Source organism: Castor canadensis, chromosome X (genome assembly GCF_047511655.1).
Source record: "Castor canadensis chromosome X, mCasCan1.hap1v2, whole genome shotgun sequence".
Taxonomy (NCBI): Eukaryota; Metazoa; Chordata; class Mammalia; order Rodentia; family Castoridae; genus Castor; species Castor canadensis.
The window spans coordinates 6,196,651-6,217,438 of record NC_133405.1 but is presented as its reverse complement, the minus strand read 5'-3'; the positions used below and the strand labels follow the sequence as shown (position 1 = coordinate 6,217,438).

Below are 20,788 nucleotides of genomic sequence, written 5' to 3'. Positions count from 1 at the left end.
CAACTCATAAAACCCATCAGACCAATAAATGAATAAACCACAGTATATAAGCCATCATATTAAAAGGAAGTAAAATCACAGAGCTAAAGTTACTTTGGTCTCCTCTTGCAGATCCATGTACAATTTGGAAATAAAATTAACACTGGATGGGCTTCCAAAGATGCAGTCTCTAATGGAAGAGCACAGCAAGAGAAGCAGTGGTTAAAATTTGTATGTTTTGGTTGATGGCCATGCTCTTTCTTGCCCTTCTATAACAATATTAATAACATGCAAAGAATAGGAGGTTCTACATTTGTACATGGAAGCAATGCTAGGAAATGCTCTGTATAGCTATCCTTACCTCAACTAGCAAAAACGCTTTGTCTTTCTTATTATGCTTATGTCTTCTCTTCAACTAAATTAGAGATAAGGGCAGAATAGGTTCTGCCTGGAAACGAGGAGGGTGAGGAGAGAGGGTGGGTGCAGGGGAGATAAATGACCCAAACAGTGTATGCACATGTGATATTATGAATAAAAAAAAAAGAATAGGAGGTTCTTTCTCCCTGTTCATTCTAGAATGGAATTAACTAAGAGCTATTTCAAATATAGATATTAAAAGCTCTTAAATATTTGATTTCTGGTATTATTTTTTAAGCATTATCCTGTTTTATGCATGCAAGAGATTTAGAAGAAATTTGAAGAAAAAAATCTTCCCCTTTTGTAATGACTCCAATAGTTAAAAAAAGGAAACAACTCTAAAAAGACTTTCTGAAGTCATTTTGTAATGGAACTTAGAAATAAAGATCCATTAGAAAACAGAGTATATTATATTGACTTTTACAAGTAAGACAACAGAAAGAGGAATGGAAAAGGAGAAATGTAAAGAGGAGGAAGAGAAGGATGAAAAGAAAGGAAGGTATTTCTGTGCTTCGTGGGTTTTCCCAACAAGATAAAAACATTATTGAAAAGATTGAAGATCTCATCTATATTAGAGGTATGCTACATTATCTATACTGCTAGAAGAGTAGATCAGTTCTACATAAACATAGTTCTCTGTTCTACCTACCCAAAGGAAGCCTGTCAGTTTTCCTGAGTTCTATGGCTAAGTGAAAGAGTGACAGCTTACTTTTAGATACTTACCGAGTCAACAACAGATTAAAAAGCAACCGTTCCAGTTCTTTCAGACATTTTGCCTTTCTATATTATTTTAACACTAGCCTTTATGTATAAGATGAAAACATAACTCATTTGACTCATATATATGAATGTACATATGTACATGCTAGCAAGATAGGCCTAAAACACAAACTGGGGTTAATGTAAACATTGGTGGACAATATCATCTTTATTAAATTACTAATTGGCTAATGTTTGTTACAGAAGTCATCATCTCTAGTCTTAGCCAATGAATAGTAATATTATTTTAAAAATCAATATTATGCACCTCATTTGAAGGCCTTCTTCAATATTGTTTATACTTGTTAGCCAGTCATCTTCTAAGTGCTAAAATTAGGGGTTGGGTGTATAGCTCAGTGGCAGAGTGTTTGCCTAGCATGTGTGAGGCCCTGGATTTGATCCCCAGCACTGAAAAACAAACAAAAATAATGATGAAATCACTTTATTTTGGGCATTAGTCTCTTAAATTTTAGTCAGTAGCTGTGTACATACCCACATATATATTCACTCAAATGTAGACATGCACATATGCATACACACACATACACATTCACAAACTCACATGCATTTACAAGCATAGGTGCACATACTCCCCACGCCCACATATGCATTCTTATTCATTCAAACAGCTTGAATTTAAGAAGAATTGTCTGGAATATATATTGGAATATAATTGTCATCAAGAGGAACATTTTAGCATATAACTTTTCTGGACAAAATTTCTCTGTCAGTTTTTTGCCTAAGTATCCAACTGACAGAGTAATGTACCCAGGTTTTGTCATTACGAAACTGCAGCAGTGTAGAACTCATGAAAAGTGCACTGGAATTCTTGATAATCATACTGATTGTCAAGCTTACAAAGGTACTCATATCTCACTAAAAGTATATTTCACATGGTTTGAAAATGAGCACATTTTTCTTGTTTAGGATTGTATATCCAACTCTCAAGTTGTGAAAACCTTGTCTACACTATAATTCCTCAAGTGTGCATTTGTTTGGACTTAGCTGGTGAGAACCCTTTTTCATTGTAATTTGTTGTTAACATACTAAAAGGGTATCTGATACACCCTCAGAATGAGCAAGTTCCCAAGTTTTTCTGCTGATGAGGTCAAATGCAAATGATTTGCTTAAACCAAAAAGGTGTTCTTAATCACCTATTATTTTATTTTTGCAATACTGGAGTTTAAACTCAGGGTCTCATGCTTCGAGGCACAATGCCAGCTCTCTTAATGACATATTTCAATCTTTTTTCCCTTGCTTTATTTCAAGATTTTATTAGCATATAATGGTTGTACAGGGGGATTCATTGTGGTATTTACATATGTTTTAAAAATATATCTTAGTTGGATTTACCCCCCTCTGTCATTCTTCATCTTCCCCTCTACCCCTTTCTTAGAACATTTCCAACAGGTTTCATTTCTCTATTTTCATATAATGATACAAAATATATCCACCATAGTCACCCTCATTCCCCCTTTCCTTGTGCCCACTGCCCTTCCACTGGTACCCTCCCCTGAAAAAGATTTATTTTTTCCTCCTGCCCTTAATTTTTTTGATTAAGTGTATATTTAATTAATCTTTTTTAATTCTAAATTCTGCCTTTCTTTGGATTTACTAAGTTTTCAAATTTCTCTGTACAACAAATCCCTCTTAATAACAAAACCAAACACCCTGACCTTATTACTATTAGCCTGTTTGTCATTATCACAGGTCCTACTAGTTCTTGGTGAAATGCATAAGTTTATTTCCATTTTTTCCTAAGTCAGTTTTTAATTGGTTCTGGGTTCATTTGTCACACAGACTTGCCATTCATGTTGCTATTGATCTAGAGTTACTCATTAGCTCTGCTATCCCACATATAGGAGTTATTGTTGAAGCAGGCAGCCTGTACTTAACTGTCTTTTTGCTGATTGCCTTGAACAGATTTTTGCTCTTGATGTCAATAGCAAGTTGGATGCAAGATCAAACAAGCTCCCAATCCTGGGCAAAGTGTGGTCTCTCTTCTTACATTTGTACTTGACTCCTTTCAATTTAGCATTGATGGGAAGAAAGACTTATAGCTGGGATGTAACATTTTCAGACAGTGTTAAAGGACTAAAGATCTACTATTACTTTTACTGTCATTCAAAATAACAGATATAGGAAATCCTGTTCAAAATAACCAGGTTTTTTCTTGCTGTTATTGTTATTGTTTACTTAAAGGTCTTTAGTTTAGCAAATTTAAAATTACAACTTCAAATATGACATTAATAGTCTTGTGCAAAGGAAAGGATTGAATTCTTGTAGAAACTGTCAGGATTTTCCTGCCTGTTTATTAATGTTCTTTGTGATTCATAGTAAATGCTGGGGAGGATTTCAGGCTCATTTATCATGGGAAGAGAACACCTTCTTGTTCTCAATGTGAATGTGTCATAATTAGCAATGCAAGTGGGCTAGGAGATTTAGTTATGTCTTCTGTGAAAGTCCTTCTACTTCATATTTAATTCCAAATTGACTGAATTTTTTTTACATGAGTAAATTAATTATTCCACTGGAAAAACCATCAACTGTAGATGGAGTTAATATCAGGCACAGTGTAGACTGAGCTAGGTAATGTATCAAAATATGAGAGTAGCTCACATCTCACACAAATTGGAATAATGAAATCATTGTTTTAATTGAAAATATAAAGCTCTGTTTGTATATAGCACTCATTTGAGTAAGGGCCTGCCATTGACTGCTCATATTCATACATGTATGAACACTCCACATCCCATCAATAGCTATTGCTCTAAATACCAATTACATTAAAAATATCCAGCCATATAAGCTACATGTTGTCAGTGGAACTGAATCTGAAAGAGTTGAGCACTGTGGTGAGCCAGCATCCATACAGCCTATAGAAAGATTACAAATCCATTATCAGCCAACCTATTTGCTTAATTATTTTCATAAATTAGTGTATGTTTCAGAATGTTTTGGTGTTCAGTAAGTTGGCTGAATTATTGACTTATTGATAATCAACAATGCTTAGACGTTTCATAGTGAAATATTGTTGTGCTTTTCCAGATGATTTTGTGTTGCATTTCCATTCATTATAGGGCCACTTGGAGTGTTTTTATAACAAAAAAGTATAAACAATTTATTATGCCAGTCACCCTTGGACACACAAAATGACTTTATAAGCAGGTTCCTAGATTAAGGAATGTACAATTTAGTTGTATTGATTAGCAAAAGGAAATAAAATAGTTCGAGAATAGCTAAGTAATTGACAATGATGCTGTTAATAAAAAAATATCAGAACAGGTAGATATCTATGAGAATTAAAGTAATTGGGGGAAGACCTCATCTTATTTGGATTTGAGCTTGAAAAAATAAAGATTTATCAAGTAGAAGCAAAGCCAACAAGAGAAACAGTTATAGATGCTGTGGGAGCAGGAAAGAGACAAAAGTGGCAGATATGCTGGTAATGGAGGGAAATTAGAGTGGCACTCAGGTAATGTGTTGATGGAGATAGTCTTCTGAAAATCTCAAGAGGAGAGTGAATCTAGTTGCCAGGAAGCCATTGTGAATTCCAAAAACAATAAATTTCATGACACATCATATTGTCTCAGAGATCAAGGAGAAAAGAAGCCAAAACTTTTAGTCCAACATGGAGTGTGGTCAAGGAAAGTAAAGAAAGAACATCCTATTTGAAATGGGGAGTGGGCAGGGGAGGGGCTTTTGGTGCCATTATGCAGCAGTTTTAATAGACCAACCAGTTCCAAAGTCTGATTACTGGTCCTGAAGAAGTTTCTAGTGGTGAGGAAGTGGAACCAGCAAGTGTTGATCACAGCTTTAAGCAATTTCTTAGAAGAGTACAGTCAGCAACATTTTCTTGATTAGGAGTTTTTGGCCTGCTCTGAGTACCTATCCAGAAGACCTGTCTGTGCAGCATCTACTTCTCAAGGCAATGCATTTTTTACTGCATCTTCCTTTTGTGAAGGGTAGACACAGCAATTTTGTAAGTTTCAACTTTTGCCAGTCACTTAAAATTTTAACACTCATGTTTACAACGTATTTCAGACTAAGACAGATTCAGTAAGTAAAATGTATGAGTTTTATTAAGTGTGTGTATGTGTATGTGTGTGTGTGTGTGTGTGACTTTGAATATACCAACTGCAACAAGATTTTCCTCTGCAGGGGTTGGTGGCCTTCCATATTTTCAGTACCAACTTTTTCAACCTATCTCATTAGGTCACTTGAAGAAAACATTTGGGATTAACTCTCAGTCCCCATTCCCTCTTGATATGATTAAAAGGATGATGTTTTTACGGGTTTCTTTATTTTCTCCAACTAGATTTGGTGTGTAGTAAAAGACTACAGTAGCCTAATGAAACCACTCCCCCTACACACACACATACAGATCCTACCCACATGATCTTGACTAAGAGGCCCTGAATTTTCATTGGTAAAGCAGGTGAGTACTTGCTCCTTCTACTTCCCAGTGTTCTTGTGACTATCAAATCCCATGTAACAAATGGCAAATTTATTAGAGCGAAATTGCCAGAAAAGTATCAAGTGTCCTGGACTTAATAAAAAGTATTTTGGTACTGTTGAGATCAAAGGGACAGAGGGCAATAGAGAGGTTAAAAGCCTACCCACAGGCAAAAGTTGCTTCTGGGGACAGTTCTCCCTGAGATATATAGACTTCTTTATGGCTTTACTCTGAGTTGTCTTAAGCACACCAAGCATTTTACAGAGCATGTGGTTGATACAGCCTCTGGCCTTAGAAGCTTACCTTCTAAATCAAGTATCTGTGATATATTAGATAACAGATCAGACATGAAAGGGAGCACACAATATGGATAAGAAGATTTACATTGAGAAATGTCCTGGAGAAAATGTAGATGAGGGAGAGATTAGAAGAGGGATGCCCATTTCCCAAATTCACTGGGAAGTCTAAGCATGATTATGATGTGTGACTGCAAAGAAGACATCAAGCAGGGCAGTGGCTTGGGCTGAGCTACTCTGGGCCTATCACCAGGAATGCTTGTGCCTGCCTCAACTTGCTTTATGCTTCCCTAGGGAATTCAGCCCAGTGACTACATTGGCTCTCCTGATAAGCACCTGGGCCCCATACCCAGACCAGTTGGGAGATTCCTGCATTTAAGTCACCCAGTTGAAGTATACAACTTGCTCTACCTAGGATTTGTGACTGATATAATTCTTTATTGGAAGGTTTTGACCTTGTTATATACTCTTGGCAGCTGGTCCTCTTGACTCCCTTATGAGTGCAAGCTGCCAATCAATCAATTTTCTGCTTTGGCAGAGGCCAGGGCCCACGGGTTCAGTGTTCGTATCCACTTGCTTCCTTTGCTTGCATTGTTAGAAATGGACTTTAAAGGAAAAAGGTACCCAAGCACTTGACTGCATATGATTTTTCTCACCTATTTGACTGTTTGATTGTATCATACTTGTCTGATGGTAGAAAAACAATCAGTGTGGTTTTAAAATTAAAATCATCTAGAGAACTTAAAATACTGCCTTATTTTCTCATATGAAACTTACAATGGTTTCAAGATGTGTTGCCCCATTATCCAGCACTAATAGCCTTTTTGGCATCCTGCAAAGTGCCATCTCATCAAGCACGCTGGTAAAGGTAGAATCCAGATGCCCCTTTTACCTGTTTCTTTGAAACTGCATAGTAAAATTTGTCCCGCAATATCTTTTAAAGTATTTTTCAACTTGCTGTTATTGGTTGCTAAGTCTCAGTATTCTCAGCTGTACAATGGAAGGAATTAGAGTTACTGACGGGGCTGTCATGCAGATTAAAAGAGGAAAAGTGCTCAGTAGCCCAGTTCCTGTGCACATAATGACTATTCAATAAGTAGTAGCTCTGACTAATACTTCTATTGTAAATTTTTCTCTGGGTCACAGGTAGTCTGACACCACCCTGATCCTTGGCTGGGACAGTGGAAGCCTATCTTTGAATCTCATTAGTGATCCATAGAATACATTGAGCAGCAAAGAAACGTGTATTGATGATTTACTAGAACAGACAAGTTGCACCAGGAGAGTTTTAAACTGAACTCCCTGCTTATCAGAAAATATCTAATAAGAGCTCTTTAGGAACAATTGCCTAAAGAAAGTCTAAAGTTTTATTAGATTGTATTAAAAATGACAAAGTCAGTCATTTTTCTGTGTCACTAAAGGATGGCAGAATAATTATAGAAAAAATCCATGGTTGGATATAGAAATTAAATTTTAGTCTTTGGTTTCAAATTCATAGTCCACCAATTTCTTTTTCTCCCAATAGCTTATGTTTGAATAAGCTGTGGTCCCCAGGAGTATCTATATCATTGGGATTGTATTAGAAATGTATCACTTAGACCCTACTCTAAGACTACTTAATTAGAATTGGCACAGTAATAAGATCTCCAAGTGATTCCTACACATAGCAAAATTTGTTAAAATAATTTTTTTAGGATATATTCATTATACAGGGGCATTCATAGGGACAATTCTGATTAGACTTACACTGTAGATTATTTACATTGCCCCCATGGTCTCTCCCCCTCCATCCCCTCTCTTCCCCACTTAAAGTAGTTAAAAGAGGGTTTCTGTTCTATTTCATACAGGTATATGAAGTCCATCTACCATATATCATCACCTTAATCTCCTTTCTTGACCCTCCCCCATACTACTTGTACCCCCCCCACACTGTACCTATTTTACACTCCTGTTTTTCATTATTAATACTTAAGTTGATGTTCAAAGGGGTGTCTCAATGTATGCCCACTGTGAGTATACTTTACTTTGGTCTGTTCAACCCCTTCCATTACTCTCCCTTATCCCTATACCTCCTACCCCCATCTTTAACAGCTTTCAATACACATCCTATATCCTCTACCTTCACATCTTAGGTTATTACTGATGCTCTATCATTCTCTTTTCCTTTCCCTCTTTCCCTGAGTTCCATAGAGTAGTTCCACCAACATGTTCTATATCTGAGTTTGTACATGATTATGCTTGTTTTTGTGTGTATGTTTATCTTTGGATCTATCTTCCACATATGAGAGAAAACATGCATCTTTTGTGTTTCTGATCCTAGCTTACTTCGCTTAACATGATGTCCTCCAGTTGCATCCATTTACCTTCAAACCACATGTCATTATTCCTTATAGCTGAGTAATACTCAAGTGTCTCTACTGTATCCTGACTTACGTTCCTTTGGGTAGACGCCTAGGACTGGTATCACTGGATCATATGTCAGTTCTATCTCTAATTTTTTGAGAAATCTCCATACTGCTTTCCATAGTGGTTGTACTAATTTGCATTCCCGCCAGCAGTGTGTGCATTCCTGTTTTGCCACATCCTCGCCAGCATTTGTTGTTGTTGTTACCCTTGATTATGAACATTCCATAGTAAAATTTGAGGAGCACTGGTTAACAGAGTTCTCTCTGCTGAATGACCTCAGCCTCTCCTCTTACAAAAACACTATGTAATATATTATTCCCTTTTTACACATAAGGAAACTAAGACCCATATGCCGAGTGCCTAGTTTATAATGGCAAAGTATTCAAGATGACACTCAAAAGCAGATCAGATCTTTCTAATTTCCAATACCCTGCTCTTCTCACTGTATTAATACAGTCAGCTTAATAGGGGAAATATAGTTTTCTAGATTTGTGAAAGTGACTTAAAATTGGTGTAGGCAGGGAAAAAATGGCCAAGGGCTGGGATCTGGACAATCCACAAAAATAGCAACTCAGCCCTGACTGATTGTGGGTCAAATGTAATTATGAAAGGCCAGTATCAGAATCATTCATAATTATCACCTCAGAAAGGAAGTAGGCATCAGGTAAGTGAAGAGAAATAGGCACTACCAGCTGGGGATGAAAAAATGTGAGAAGTCAGTCATTTCTAATTGTCATGAAAGTTCTAAAAGGTTGTTTGCAGCTGCTCTGGCAGATTTATAACCTCTTCTATGGTGACAGTAATCTAATAGCATGTTCCCTACTCTGAGTTCTGATTCTCAGCAATTCAGTTGGCCAACAAGCTTCCCTTTCTAGAGCAGCCTTGTATTTTTGAAACTCCTTTGAAGAAAACTAAATTTTATAAACAACGGGAAAATGTGTTCAGGTAGAATCTGTTGTTCTCAAAATTAACTATTTGGATCTTGTTTAGCTTTCTATTGCTGCTATAACAAATTACTTCAAACTTAGTGGTTTCAACTATAACAAATCACCTCAAACTCTGCAGTTTAAAGCAACATAAATTTGTTATCTTAGTATTCTGCAAGCCAAAAGTCAGGCATGGGTCTCATGGGTCTCTAAAGTCAAGGTGAGAACTGCATTCATTTCTGAAGGCCCTAAAAGAAAAACAGTTTCTTGCTCACTTGAATTATTGGCAGAATTAAACTTCTTGTGGCTATAGAACTCAACTGTCTCGTTTTCTTGCTGGCCATACACTGAAGGTTATTTTCAGCTTCTAGAGTATGCCACATTTCTTGGCTTTTGGCCCTCCTCCTCCATCTTCAAAGCTAGTGCTTTAGATCAAACCCTTTTCACATTGCATAATTTTCATCTACTCTTTCCCTTCTGCTTCACTTATAAGGATCCTTGGATTATAGCAGGCCCACCTGGATAATCCAGTATGCTCTTCCCATCTCAATATCCTTAATTTAAGACTATTTGGGAAGTGGAATAGGACCAGTGTGGGTGGGGGGGAAGAGAGGGCAGTGTGTGGCCAGGTGCCAGTGGCACATGCATGTAATCCGACTCAGGGAGCAGAAATCAGGAGGTCCTGTGGAGTGGCTCAAGGTGTAGGCCCTGAGTTCAAGCCCTGGTACCATAAAAAAGAGAGAGAGACAGAGAGAGAGGGCAGTGTGGGATGAATATGATCAAAGTACATTTTATACCTGTATGAAAAATGTCATAATGAAAACCATTAATTTTTACACTAATAGCTCTAATGGAAATGAATGAAAAAAACTTTAATTTATTTACATATGCAAAATCTCTTTTGCTGTGCAAGGTTATATAGTAACAGTTTCAGGAATTAGTTTGTGGACATCTTTGAGTAAGTCATTATTCTGCCAACCATAGATCTCTTCAATCATACAGGGCTTTAAATCATATAATGTATAGTAATTTGTCCAAAAGATGAATATGAGTTGATAGGCATGGATCTTCTCGTTTTACTTGCAACTAACTTGAACAAACTCCATTTCAAACACCAGGATTAGGTAATATGTTGGAAAAAGAACCTGTGTCAGAACATGGCCCACATCACAAGCAGACAATAACTGACTGCTCATTAATAGTATCAGAACATTTCCAAAGAACATACTTTGAGTTGCTTGTGATACTACTGGGATATTTTGCTTTCTGACTGCTCAGGGCTATCCCATGGAGGAGAGCAAACTTCTGGAGACACTGGATCCCTCCTCTCCTGCCACCCCTTGTTTCTACCAAAGCAACTCTCCTTTGCTCTGTTTTATGTATTGTACTTCTGCTTACACTTTCTATTGCTTTCTATTTCTTGATATACTTTTCAATGAACAAATGGGCTAAGAGCATTTTGGGGTGTAAAAGAGATGCTATATGTTTTGAAATCTGCTGATACAAACAGGAAACAGATTCATCCCCACCACCTCCACCCCTGTCTGGAATAGGTCCTCAGTTGAGAATGCTTGGCTTTAGTGGCAAAGCATGGTGAGGCAGATATATTGTTCTCGTTCTGGAACCCAGAGTTCAGAAACGAAAATGAAGGAGGAAGAGAAGAGAAGTAAGATTAGCTGTAGATGTTGATTCCTTTGCCCTCAGGCCATCATTAATTATGAAGTCAAATATAAAACTGTTTCAAATTATCTGGTCGACAGACATGTGATCCCTATAAAACTGGGAAAGGGTCATGTTGAAATTTGTATATGTCTCAACTAAAGACAAGTGCTTAATGCAGGAGTCTCCCATGAAATATCTTGTGCTACATATCCTTGAAAAGTTCTGGGCCTTTTGAAATGCGTTGCCAAGATCAATAACCCATAGACTTGCTTGTCAAATCTTCCAATGTACATTTCACATTACAATGTCTTTACCCATTCTAGAATTTTATTTTTGATGTTCACACAACTGGATTGAGCAAACCAATTCATTTTCCCATTTAACTCTTGTGAAAGAATTTGCAGATGTTTGACATTCTGGAGGCTGTTAAGCTGAATTAGTGAAAAGTGGAACATAAAATAGCCCTACAGAAATAGGTTTTTAATCTATTACAATAGTTCTGTGACTGGGAAAGTGTTTCCAACAGCAGGTCAACTCAGACCTGCCTTGAGGGGCAAATTGAATTGCATAAATGTCTTCTCAGGTATTTTCTCTTAAAAATCAATAAACAGACTTCCTTCCTTAAAACCTCCTATACATGTTAGTTTCATAAGAATTGGAATCTTTGAGTTGGAAAAGACCTTAAAGATCATCCAACCCCACTTCAGATCTACAATAAGAATCCCTCTGTCACACTTGTTATGGCCACTTTGCTATCTGGTCATCTAAGGGAGTAAGGCTTATTGACCCTACAGGGTATTACACTTTCTCTGTGGTTAGCTGTAGACATTTTAAAGTTTATCTCAGTGTTGAGGTAAAATCTTCCTGAATAGATCTCTAACTCACTGAACCCATATTACCTTGGAAGGTGTTAAGAACAAGCCCACTCCCTTTCTCACAGGATAGATCTTCATATTATTTGAAGATTACCATTATATGATCTACCTAACCCCTCTCCAAACATCTTCTGTCAAAAGAGCCTAATTTCTTCAACATGATTTCCAGGCTTTTTGTCTTTCTTATATCTACTCAATTATAATGTCACACAGATTGATCTTATTATTTCTGAACAGGCTTTGTCAATGGTCATTGGTATATATACTGTCATGTCTAGAGACTAGGATGTTCTAGACTACCTCTTAAAGCCTGTCATTCACCCCTGGGACTCCCAAACCCCTATACCAAGGCCAACTTTGTTGGGAGAAGGCTTCTTAAATGTCTCTCCTAGTGACTTGCTATTTGATCTCTTTCCGCAGCCTTGAATTCTCTTCCTAGGGTCATTGACTTGTTTAGGCAACTTCTTTGCCCTCATTCTGGCCCATAATCATGAAGACCTAATGAGTGGGGTTTGACTTAAAATGAGGTTTTATTACACTCAGTAAAGATGGTCACTCTTATGAATACAGTAGCAAAGCTGATCTTTGAAAAGGTTGAACAGTTGACTTTGAAGTCATTACAAATGTGGGTCCTTTGAGAAGTTTTATTACACTAAAGATAAAGTCATAGAGTATAGTTTTAATATTTAGTGATTATGAAGCAGATGGCTTAATTTATTAAATGTTAATGATTTTAATATCACACATTATTTTTATTGTAAGCACTGGCATTCTTTAAAGAGCAGTTTATTAAAATATGAGAGTAAATGATGTGTAGGAAATAATTTTAATACAGTCTTGGTGAATGAAGAATGTGTAAATTAAACATTAGGCCTTCATCTCCTAAACAGAATCAAGTATTGCATGGGCTAGCTTCACTCAGAGCCACTTTAATATACATTTGGAAAATAAATTGGCAACATATGAAAATAAATGTAGCAGAAGTGAGAATTTAACTAGCTGAACAGCTAACAGTTTTCAGTGAAGAGCTGAAAGTGAAATATTGTGATGCTTTGCCAACTTGAAAGTTTCACAGTAGATTCTAGACAAGAATATGGCCCTGGGCCAATTATTCTAATACTGATATTTGTCTGCTTGTGAAAATGATCTTTCAATTTTGTGCTCATTTTTTTTCCTGGGTACAGTTCCAGCTGGGTGCAAGGTGACTCCAAAGGAAGTAAGACCTAGATTCACATGTGTAGCTTCCATTTCCCAGCAGAGTAGGTGCACTGGTTTTTATCCATGCCTATAATCTCCTCATTAAAATTTGGAAATTAAGAATTTAAGGCCTGAGAGCTGTTCTTTTTTCTAAGTTGGGGCAAATTCATTAGGTAACAAACCTGATCTAAGCTAAGTATATTTATTTAAGTATTTATTCTGGTCACTGTGAAGGTTACCGTGCAGCATTAAGTTTTTTAAGAGTATATCCCCAGATTCCACTGGGAGCATTATATATATTTATGTATATGTAGATACATAACTTCATCATATTAATTTTGAAGAATAAAAAATCTGAATACCAAAATACATTTGTCCTTTTAAGGGCTTTGGATAAAAAACACATATAAACACTCCCTTGGATGTGTGTACATGCACACACACTCACAAACATAGAGTTTCTGACTAAATCTGTGGAGCTTTATTTTGATTTAGCTTAGGAATAGTTGATTCTGATAAATAAAATATCTGTGCTTTATGTTCATTTCCTCAGTGCATTTGGTTTTTTGAGTAATCTCATTGATTTTGTTTCTTACAGAAATTGCTCAGAAAGAATCTAGTAAGTGGAAATTCTATCCAGAAATATCCCCAAGTATATCCAGAGTCTATTTTAATTTGGTAATATCAGGATCACCAGCTTCTTACAGGAAGCCAGAAACTAATGCATAGATGTGAACAAGTACTAGGAAACAGGCTTTTATTTGAATATCATAAATTTGTATCTAAATTAGATCTTATCCCTCAATCCACCACCTGGTATTCTCAGTATTGGAGATGCTCCATGTTATAATTGAAACTTTGCTTGGGGGGAATTGAGGTCAGTTAGCCTAATCTCTGGATTAGTATCACTTAGATATGTTCTCTCAATCTTTATCGAGTAACTAAGATTAAAAACAATTGATTTGATTTAAAGGGCACTTTGCATAAATATGGAGCCATTACTGACATTTAAGGAGATATCTGCAATGTAATGCAGAGAAATAAGAGCATTGAGTTATAGGTCTCCACTCCTGCCTCTGTTGTTGAAGAAATATATACACAGGTTCCCACAAGAAATAGTCCTCTATTTCTTGTACTTTCCTCTAATTTCTTAGTGTATTTAGCAGAGGAATATACTTACAGATAGCATTACTTAGCAGACAACATTTTTAACTGAACTGTCACTCTATGAAAGAAAATGCTTACCTGGGAGATTAAAGGGCCAGTCTTTAGGAATGGAAGACACAAGTAATGCAAAGACTCTCTCTACTGAATGGTGACTGATGAGGAGCTCATGCTGACCTCAGAGGTATCTTATTCCTTTAAAAGTAGCTCCTGAGTACAACTTCAGTCTACCTGCTGAGAGCTGTAATGTTGCAGAAGTGGCTCTGGTGAGGGAATAGGACTGGGGACATGAACTAGTGTGAGTTTGGGCAAAGAATAAAAATGAATGTTTCCATAGTCTTGGGCAGGGAGATCCTTGGCATCCCTCTGTGTCAGAGTTGAAGCTGGGACCACAGGACCAAGTGACATTCAAGGCCAAGATTGTGCTCCTATCTAAATTGCTGCCTCAGATTTAGGGAATGTGAGTAGGGAGAGCCAAGCAAGTCGCTGTAGTGTGTGAGAAGCAGGGAAGGCCAGATGGATGACCAGGCAGAAATGTAGGTTGGACTTGGCATGACAGAGAAAATGCACTAGCCCTTAGCCTCTCCTTTACCATGAGTTCAACTGATCCTCAAAGTTGCACTGGGCTGGAGAGACATGGGGGATACTAGAACCCTCCCTGAAGTTTTAAGCCCCATTTCTGAGAGAAAGCACAGCAGAACTTAGTCCAAAATGGCAATGAGCAAAAGGACAGAAAGGTAGTGTAATACCCCAACATGCTATAAGGCAGCTGTGGTTGATTTGTTATAGGGCACAGAGTGCAAACGATCAGTAAGGAGGAATATTGATTCCCAATAAAGGCAGAGTAGCAAATGGTGTCACTTTCCAAATGCTTTGCTTGGTCAGCATTACAAATTCTAAATCAATAATTAGAGATAATTGGTCCCTTAGGATCATACCTCCTTGGCAAGAGTTTTACAGTTTACAAAAATTATGGTGAAAGAGACAAAGGATTGCATTCTCGAATTTCTTTATTCTTGTACCCAAAAGACAGCAATTGAGGTCCTCCTTGTCATCTTGGTGCTCAGTGCTGGACTCTTGACACAGAAATGCTCAGCAAAGCCACTGCCCTTTGAGGGGGCTGGAACACCATGTTGCCAGGTGTTAGCATAGGTGCGCCAACTACTTGTGAGGCAGAGGCAAGTGCCTCCTCCAGGGGCCTCTCTTTCCCCCAATTAAAATGAAGGTTGAACTTACCCTTTCTTAGTAATAGGACTATACTGGGTTTAGCTGAGATCATTGCCCCTTGAAAGACCTGGGGACTTTGAGAAAGATTGCAACAGAAAATGAAAAATTATCTTAACTGAAATAAATAAATGGGACAATTAAGCATCTAAGGCTCTGATTCTATTCTGTATCCAGAAGGCAGGCAACCCTGGCTTGATGTCTTCATGTGGAGTGAGCCTTGCCTTCCTGGGAGGGCAGGCACTGTACTGGGAAGCCAAGAAACTTGGATACACACAGACCTGATTATGATCAAACATTTGACATTGTGCCAGTCATCAGGCCTCTGGAGTCTCACATTTCCTACCTGTAAAATGGGGATAGTATATTCCACTCTGCCTGTAGCCCTTATGCTGAGCTGGGCTATGTCCATCTAGTTTTAGGCTGAAGGAGGTAATAAATGGTGCCATTTTTTTTTTCAGCCCACCCTTGGCCACACTGCAGCCCCCATCTGTAGTGCCAGCAAGTGGGGGTTCTGGCAGCTCCAGTGAGTCAGAGAGCAGCTCAGAATCGGACTCAGATACTGAAAGCAGTACTACTGACAGCGAATGCAATGAGGCTCCTCGTGTGGCCACTCCAGAGGTGAGTGAAGTTGCCAGGGCCCCAACTCCATCTGCCTATACCTCAGGCAGCACTCAAGATACACATAACACTTTCCACATGGTCATTACTTTAGAATAATAACTTCTTCAGAAAAACATTTAGGTATTTGATAACATTTTTTCTCTAAAATATTATTTGCATAGGCCCTAACATATATACATTTCTTGTTGTGTGACTGATTTGTTGTGCCTGAAGCCTCCTCTCATGTAAAACTGTAACAGCAATGACTGGGCTAACAGCTTCCCTTTTTATTTTTTTTGTATCATTTTTACATTTACTTACATGTGTATACATTATTTGGGCCCTTTGAAGGGAAACAATGAAACCAGTCAAGACCCACTTCTGGCCCAAGGTATGCCAACAACTATGCTAGATCAAAGTTATTAAAATAATGAATTGACACTAGGCAAGAAAGACTCAATAAGTATGCCTTTCCATAAAGGTAAAATGATACTTGAGAGGTCACATGTTCTTTACTTCAATTTGCATCAGGTGAATCTGCTAATCATTCATGAAAGCATTTGACCCAACCCCAAAATACAAAATAATAATTTTGAAATAAAATAATTATTTTTTCCCTTTCTATACTCTTTGAGTTTAAGATAGTTTCTCTGGTCCCCTGAGATTGCATCTGGGACAGCAAGCAATTCTACCCCATCCACCATGGCTCTTCATATACTCATTTTTCAATAATCAGAAAGGAGGCAGTAATTAATAGTTCTGCTATTAGTAATAACACTTACTAAACATGAGCCATGTGCCAGGCACTGTGCTAGACTTATGACTTGCTTTTTCTCCTCTCATCTTAATTAACAACTCTGTAGGGGACATGCTATTGTGATCTCCATTACAGAAGAGAGTATAAGCTTCTGAGAGGCTAAACAAGAATTTTCCCAAGATCTCACAGATACACAGTAGTAGAGCCAGGACTGAAACTCAGATCAGTGTGTTGCCACAGCTGGTGTTCTTAACCCTGGAGCTATCCTGCCTGTAACGGTAGGCAATACAGTTTCCCCAACTCTTAACCTGCCATTGTCCTGTGCAGGTTGGAATCACAGCTACTCAAGTGTTTTGAATTCTGTCACCCTATATTGACTTGTGCCATAAGCCTCAGCTATAGTTTTCAAAAGAAGAGCTTTTCTAATAAAACCAATGGTTCTTTTACTTCAACTGGCAGAATCTAGAGTTGGAAATGAAGAACCTGAATTGTACACATTATTTCAATGACTTCACAATAGCTGCTGATGTCTGCATAAATGTCCTCATAAATTGGTTATTGACATACACAGATTAAAGTACAGTGGATTTTCTTTTGGGAGTCAAATATTTTCATTCAGCAAAAGCACAAAGGGCTTGTCCTGTTTTCAGTGATTATAGCATCATATAGGAGGCATTGGCACTTTGGTGAATGGAAAGGCTTTCCTTTTGAATTACTCTTGAGGCATACTTAGATTTCTTTTTAGGATCAGAGACTATTACCCCTGCCTTCTGGTGAGAGGTTGAGTGATGATTCCCAACAAAGGATTTGGGGAATAAGGTTCCTTCCCAGACATCCCTGCCTGCCCTCCGAAACACCTCCCTGTGAATAATTCTTTCCTTCCTGGACAGAGTGAAGAATATTTTCAGAGGAAGAATGGAAATTAGTTTAAATAAGTAGACTGCGCTCATTTTTATCTGGCTGGTGTAAGGGGAGATCAAATGAATAATTTGATTATGTGTGTGTGTGTGTGTGTGTGTGTGTGTTTGTATACATGTAAATGGTCACTTAATATTTAGATCTTTTTTACCAAATAGTCACTTTATTGAGAGTACTGCTAAATTCTCTTAAAATGTGAAATTCATTCTTGCTGCTGTTTCTCAATCTGCAGCCTGAGCCACCCTCAACCAACAAGTGGCAACTGGATAAATGGCTTAACAAAGTGACATCCCAGAACAAGTCATTCATTTGTGGACAAAATGAAACACCTATGGAGACTATTTCTCTGCCTCCCCCAATAATCCAACCAATGGAAGTCCAGCTCAAAGTGAAATCTAACCCCAGCCAAGTCCTGGCTGAACCCAAAGAAAGGCCTCTCCTGAGTCTCATTAGAGAGAAAGCCCGCCCACGGTCCACTCAGAAAACTCCAGAAACAAAGGCTTTGAAGCATAAGTTGTCAACAACTATTGATACAGCTTCTCAAAGGACAATTGGGAAGAAACAGCCCAAAAAGGTTGAGAAAAACACCAGCATTGAGGAGTTTACCTGGCCCAAACCAAATATTACCAGCAGCACTCCCAAAGAAAAAGAAAGTGTGGAGCTTTCTGAACCACCAAGAAGTCGCAACAAAGCCACTGCCCACAAACCAGTCCCTAGGAAAGAACCAAGGCCTAACATCCCCTTGGCTACCGAGAAAAAGAAATATAGAGGGCCTGGCAAGATCGTGCCAAAGTCCCGGGAATTCATTGAAACGGATTCATCTACATCTGACTCCAACACAGACCAAGAAGAGACCCTACAGATCAAAGTCCTGCCTCCTTGCATTGTTCCTGGAGGTAATACTGCCAAATCCAAGGATACCTCTGCTACCAGCCTGACCCTCAGCACCTTGGTCAGCAGCAACAACAACAACAACCTATCCATCAGTGAGGAGCCGGCTTTCTCACCCATTCCTGTGATGTCTCCTTTACGAGACCATGAGAATCTGAAAAACCTATGGGTGAAGATTGACCTTGATTTACTTTCTAGAGTGCCTGGCCACAACTCAATCCCAGCAGCACCTGCCAAGCCAGACCTCAAGGAAATTGCCTCAAAACCCAAGCGTCAAACTGCTGCCATAGCTGTGGAAAAACCAGCCCCTAAGGGCAAGCGTAAGCACAAGGTGAGATGTCCCATGTGGCCTGTCAAGTGATCATGAGATAGCAGTGACTGTTGTCTAACTTGACCTTGAGTCTCATTTTCAAGGAGGCCGGTAGCAGTGGACTGTAGACTTTGGTAAAGGCAATGATGTTTTTCATAGGAAGTGAAGTATTTGACATGTGACCAGATTCAAACTGCTAGGAATGATAAGGGTTTGGCAGCCAGAGGCAAAAGTGTTCAATATGGCACATGACAGATTATGATGTAAGGAAAGAAGAATATGAAGAGTCCCCTTAAGCTGCTCCTGCTATCAGAGCATCGTATATCATTGTTCTTCAGTCACCCATCCTAGCTAGCATCCGCAGGGAGCCCATGTGCCCATAATGTCCCAGTGCATCCTTTGGGCTTGTTTATTTGTCTGGACAAATATTAACACATTCACAACCCATCCTGGCTTCTACCAGGCACATGCTCTGCCTAGCCTGCTAAAACCACTGACCTATGTTGTAGGTCTGCCTTATGAAAATCTCACCCACAGGTGGTTTGGACTAAGTTTCAGAGCTACAAGGTATCAGCAGAAGGGGAAATACAGAATGGCTCATTCCATTTAAAATATGTCTAGAGAGATGAGGTTGTGGTAAAAAATGCTCATTCTGATTTGTCTCCAGATCTCAAGGTGGATTTTTAGAATAATATTGTCTCAAAGTGACATTCAGGTAATCTTATTTCTAACAGTTGCTGTAGTGGCTAGAGAGGGTATTGCTAGTCCTTTCCTCGTTTCTCCTGTCTCTTTCCAGGAGAGACTTGAGTATGGCCATAAATGGCTCAGATTCTTTTATGAGGATCAGCTCACCCAAAGCCAGTATTAAATAGGCCTATTAAGTGGGACACTTTAATTTTATTAATGGGTTGCCTTTAATTTAGGGGTTGAAAAACAGAGGAGACTAGGGATTGCTGTAAGACAGGGGAGTGTTAAGAAAGGGGGTGCTGTGAGACACGAGCCCTGGAAGAAAAGGGAGCACTAAGAAATAGGAGCGCTGGTATTATCTCTGAGTCACGCACTAAAGTATCCCATGAGAAGGTTCCAAAATAAGGATCAAGAGGCCTGGGATCCTTGTGCTGCCACTGGTTCTTCTCTCTTATTATTGACAACAATACAACCAGAGATAAAAATGTGCTTCAGAGTCAACATATGCAAAGATCCAAAGGCATGCCTTATACATGATTCTTTTCCCTGAATGTTGTTGATTTTATAAAGAAGCCATTATATGTTACCCACATGCCCCATGCTGTTTAGACAGGAATTATGCCATGTTAGAGTTATGTTAGTTTCTGAACTACTCATTTGTAAGGGTGGTATTGATGAGAGAAGTGTCTGAAAATTATAAATTCTCTTTACTTTTATTATGAGATTCTTGTGCCACCCTGTCTTCAATCAGAGGTTCACAACAGAGGTCAGCTCTCTCAAATGCCAACTTCTTGGAAGGACTAGACTAGGCAAGGCTGATTGCTTTTCTGTCTGATCAAAGGTGCATATTTAACTGCCCTACCTAATCTAGAAGTTAAAATAGAAGCAAACTATCCGTCTTGCTCATTTTAATGTACGAAATATTCTTGTCTGAATATGCCATGTATTTCAAGTTCTGTGTATTTTTTCCTGTCAAAGCCAGCAGAAGTTGCAGAGAAAATCCCTGAGAAGAAGCAACGCCTGGAGGAGGCTACCACTATCTGCCTGCTTCCCCCTTGCATCTCACCAGCCCCACCCCACAAGCCTCCCAACGCTAGAGAGTGAGTTTTCCCTGTCTCTGTATGATAGCCCTGTACGATTGTTCTTATTTTTAAGAAACACCATTTTAGCCCATTTGGAGCATCCTATTCCAAAAAGATGTTAACTAAGAAACAGGAGTCACTCAGTCCATGTCTGAAAGCTGTCCATAGCCACTGACCTA

General features: G+C 38.5%; 1 protein-coding gene across 3 annotated transcripts in view; it reads left to right on the top strand.

The window, feature by feature from the left end:
* Aff2 (ALF transcription elongation factor 2) overlaps positions 1–20,788 on the top strand; it is a 478,328-nt gene that overhangs the window by 413,798 nt on the left and 43,742 nt on the right. For all 3 annotated transcript variants that reach the window (XM_074064173.1, XM_074064171.1, XM_074064172.1), the window contains 3 exons: positions 15,823–15,982; positions 17,872–18,861; positions 20,506–20,627. In XM_074064173.1, coding sequence (XP_073920274.1) covers positions 15,823–15,982; positions 17,872–18,861; positions 20,506–20,627 — 1,272 coding nt within the window. The remainder of the gene's footprint in view (positions 1–15,822; positions 15,983–17,871; positions 18,862–20,505; positions 20,628–20,788) is intronic.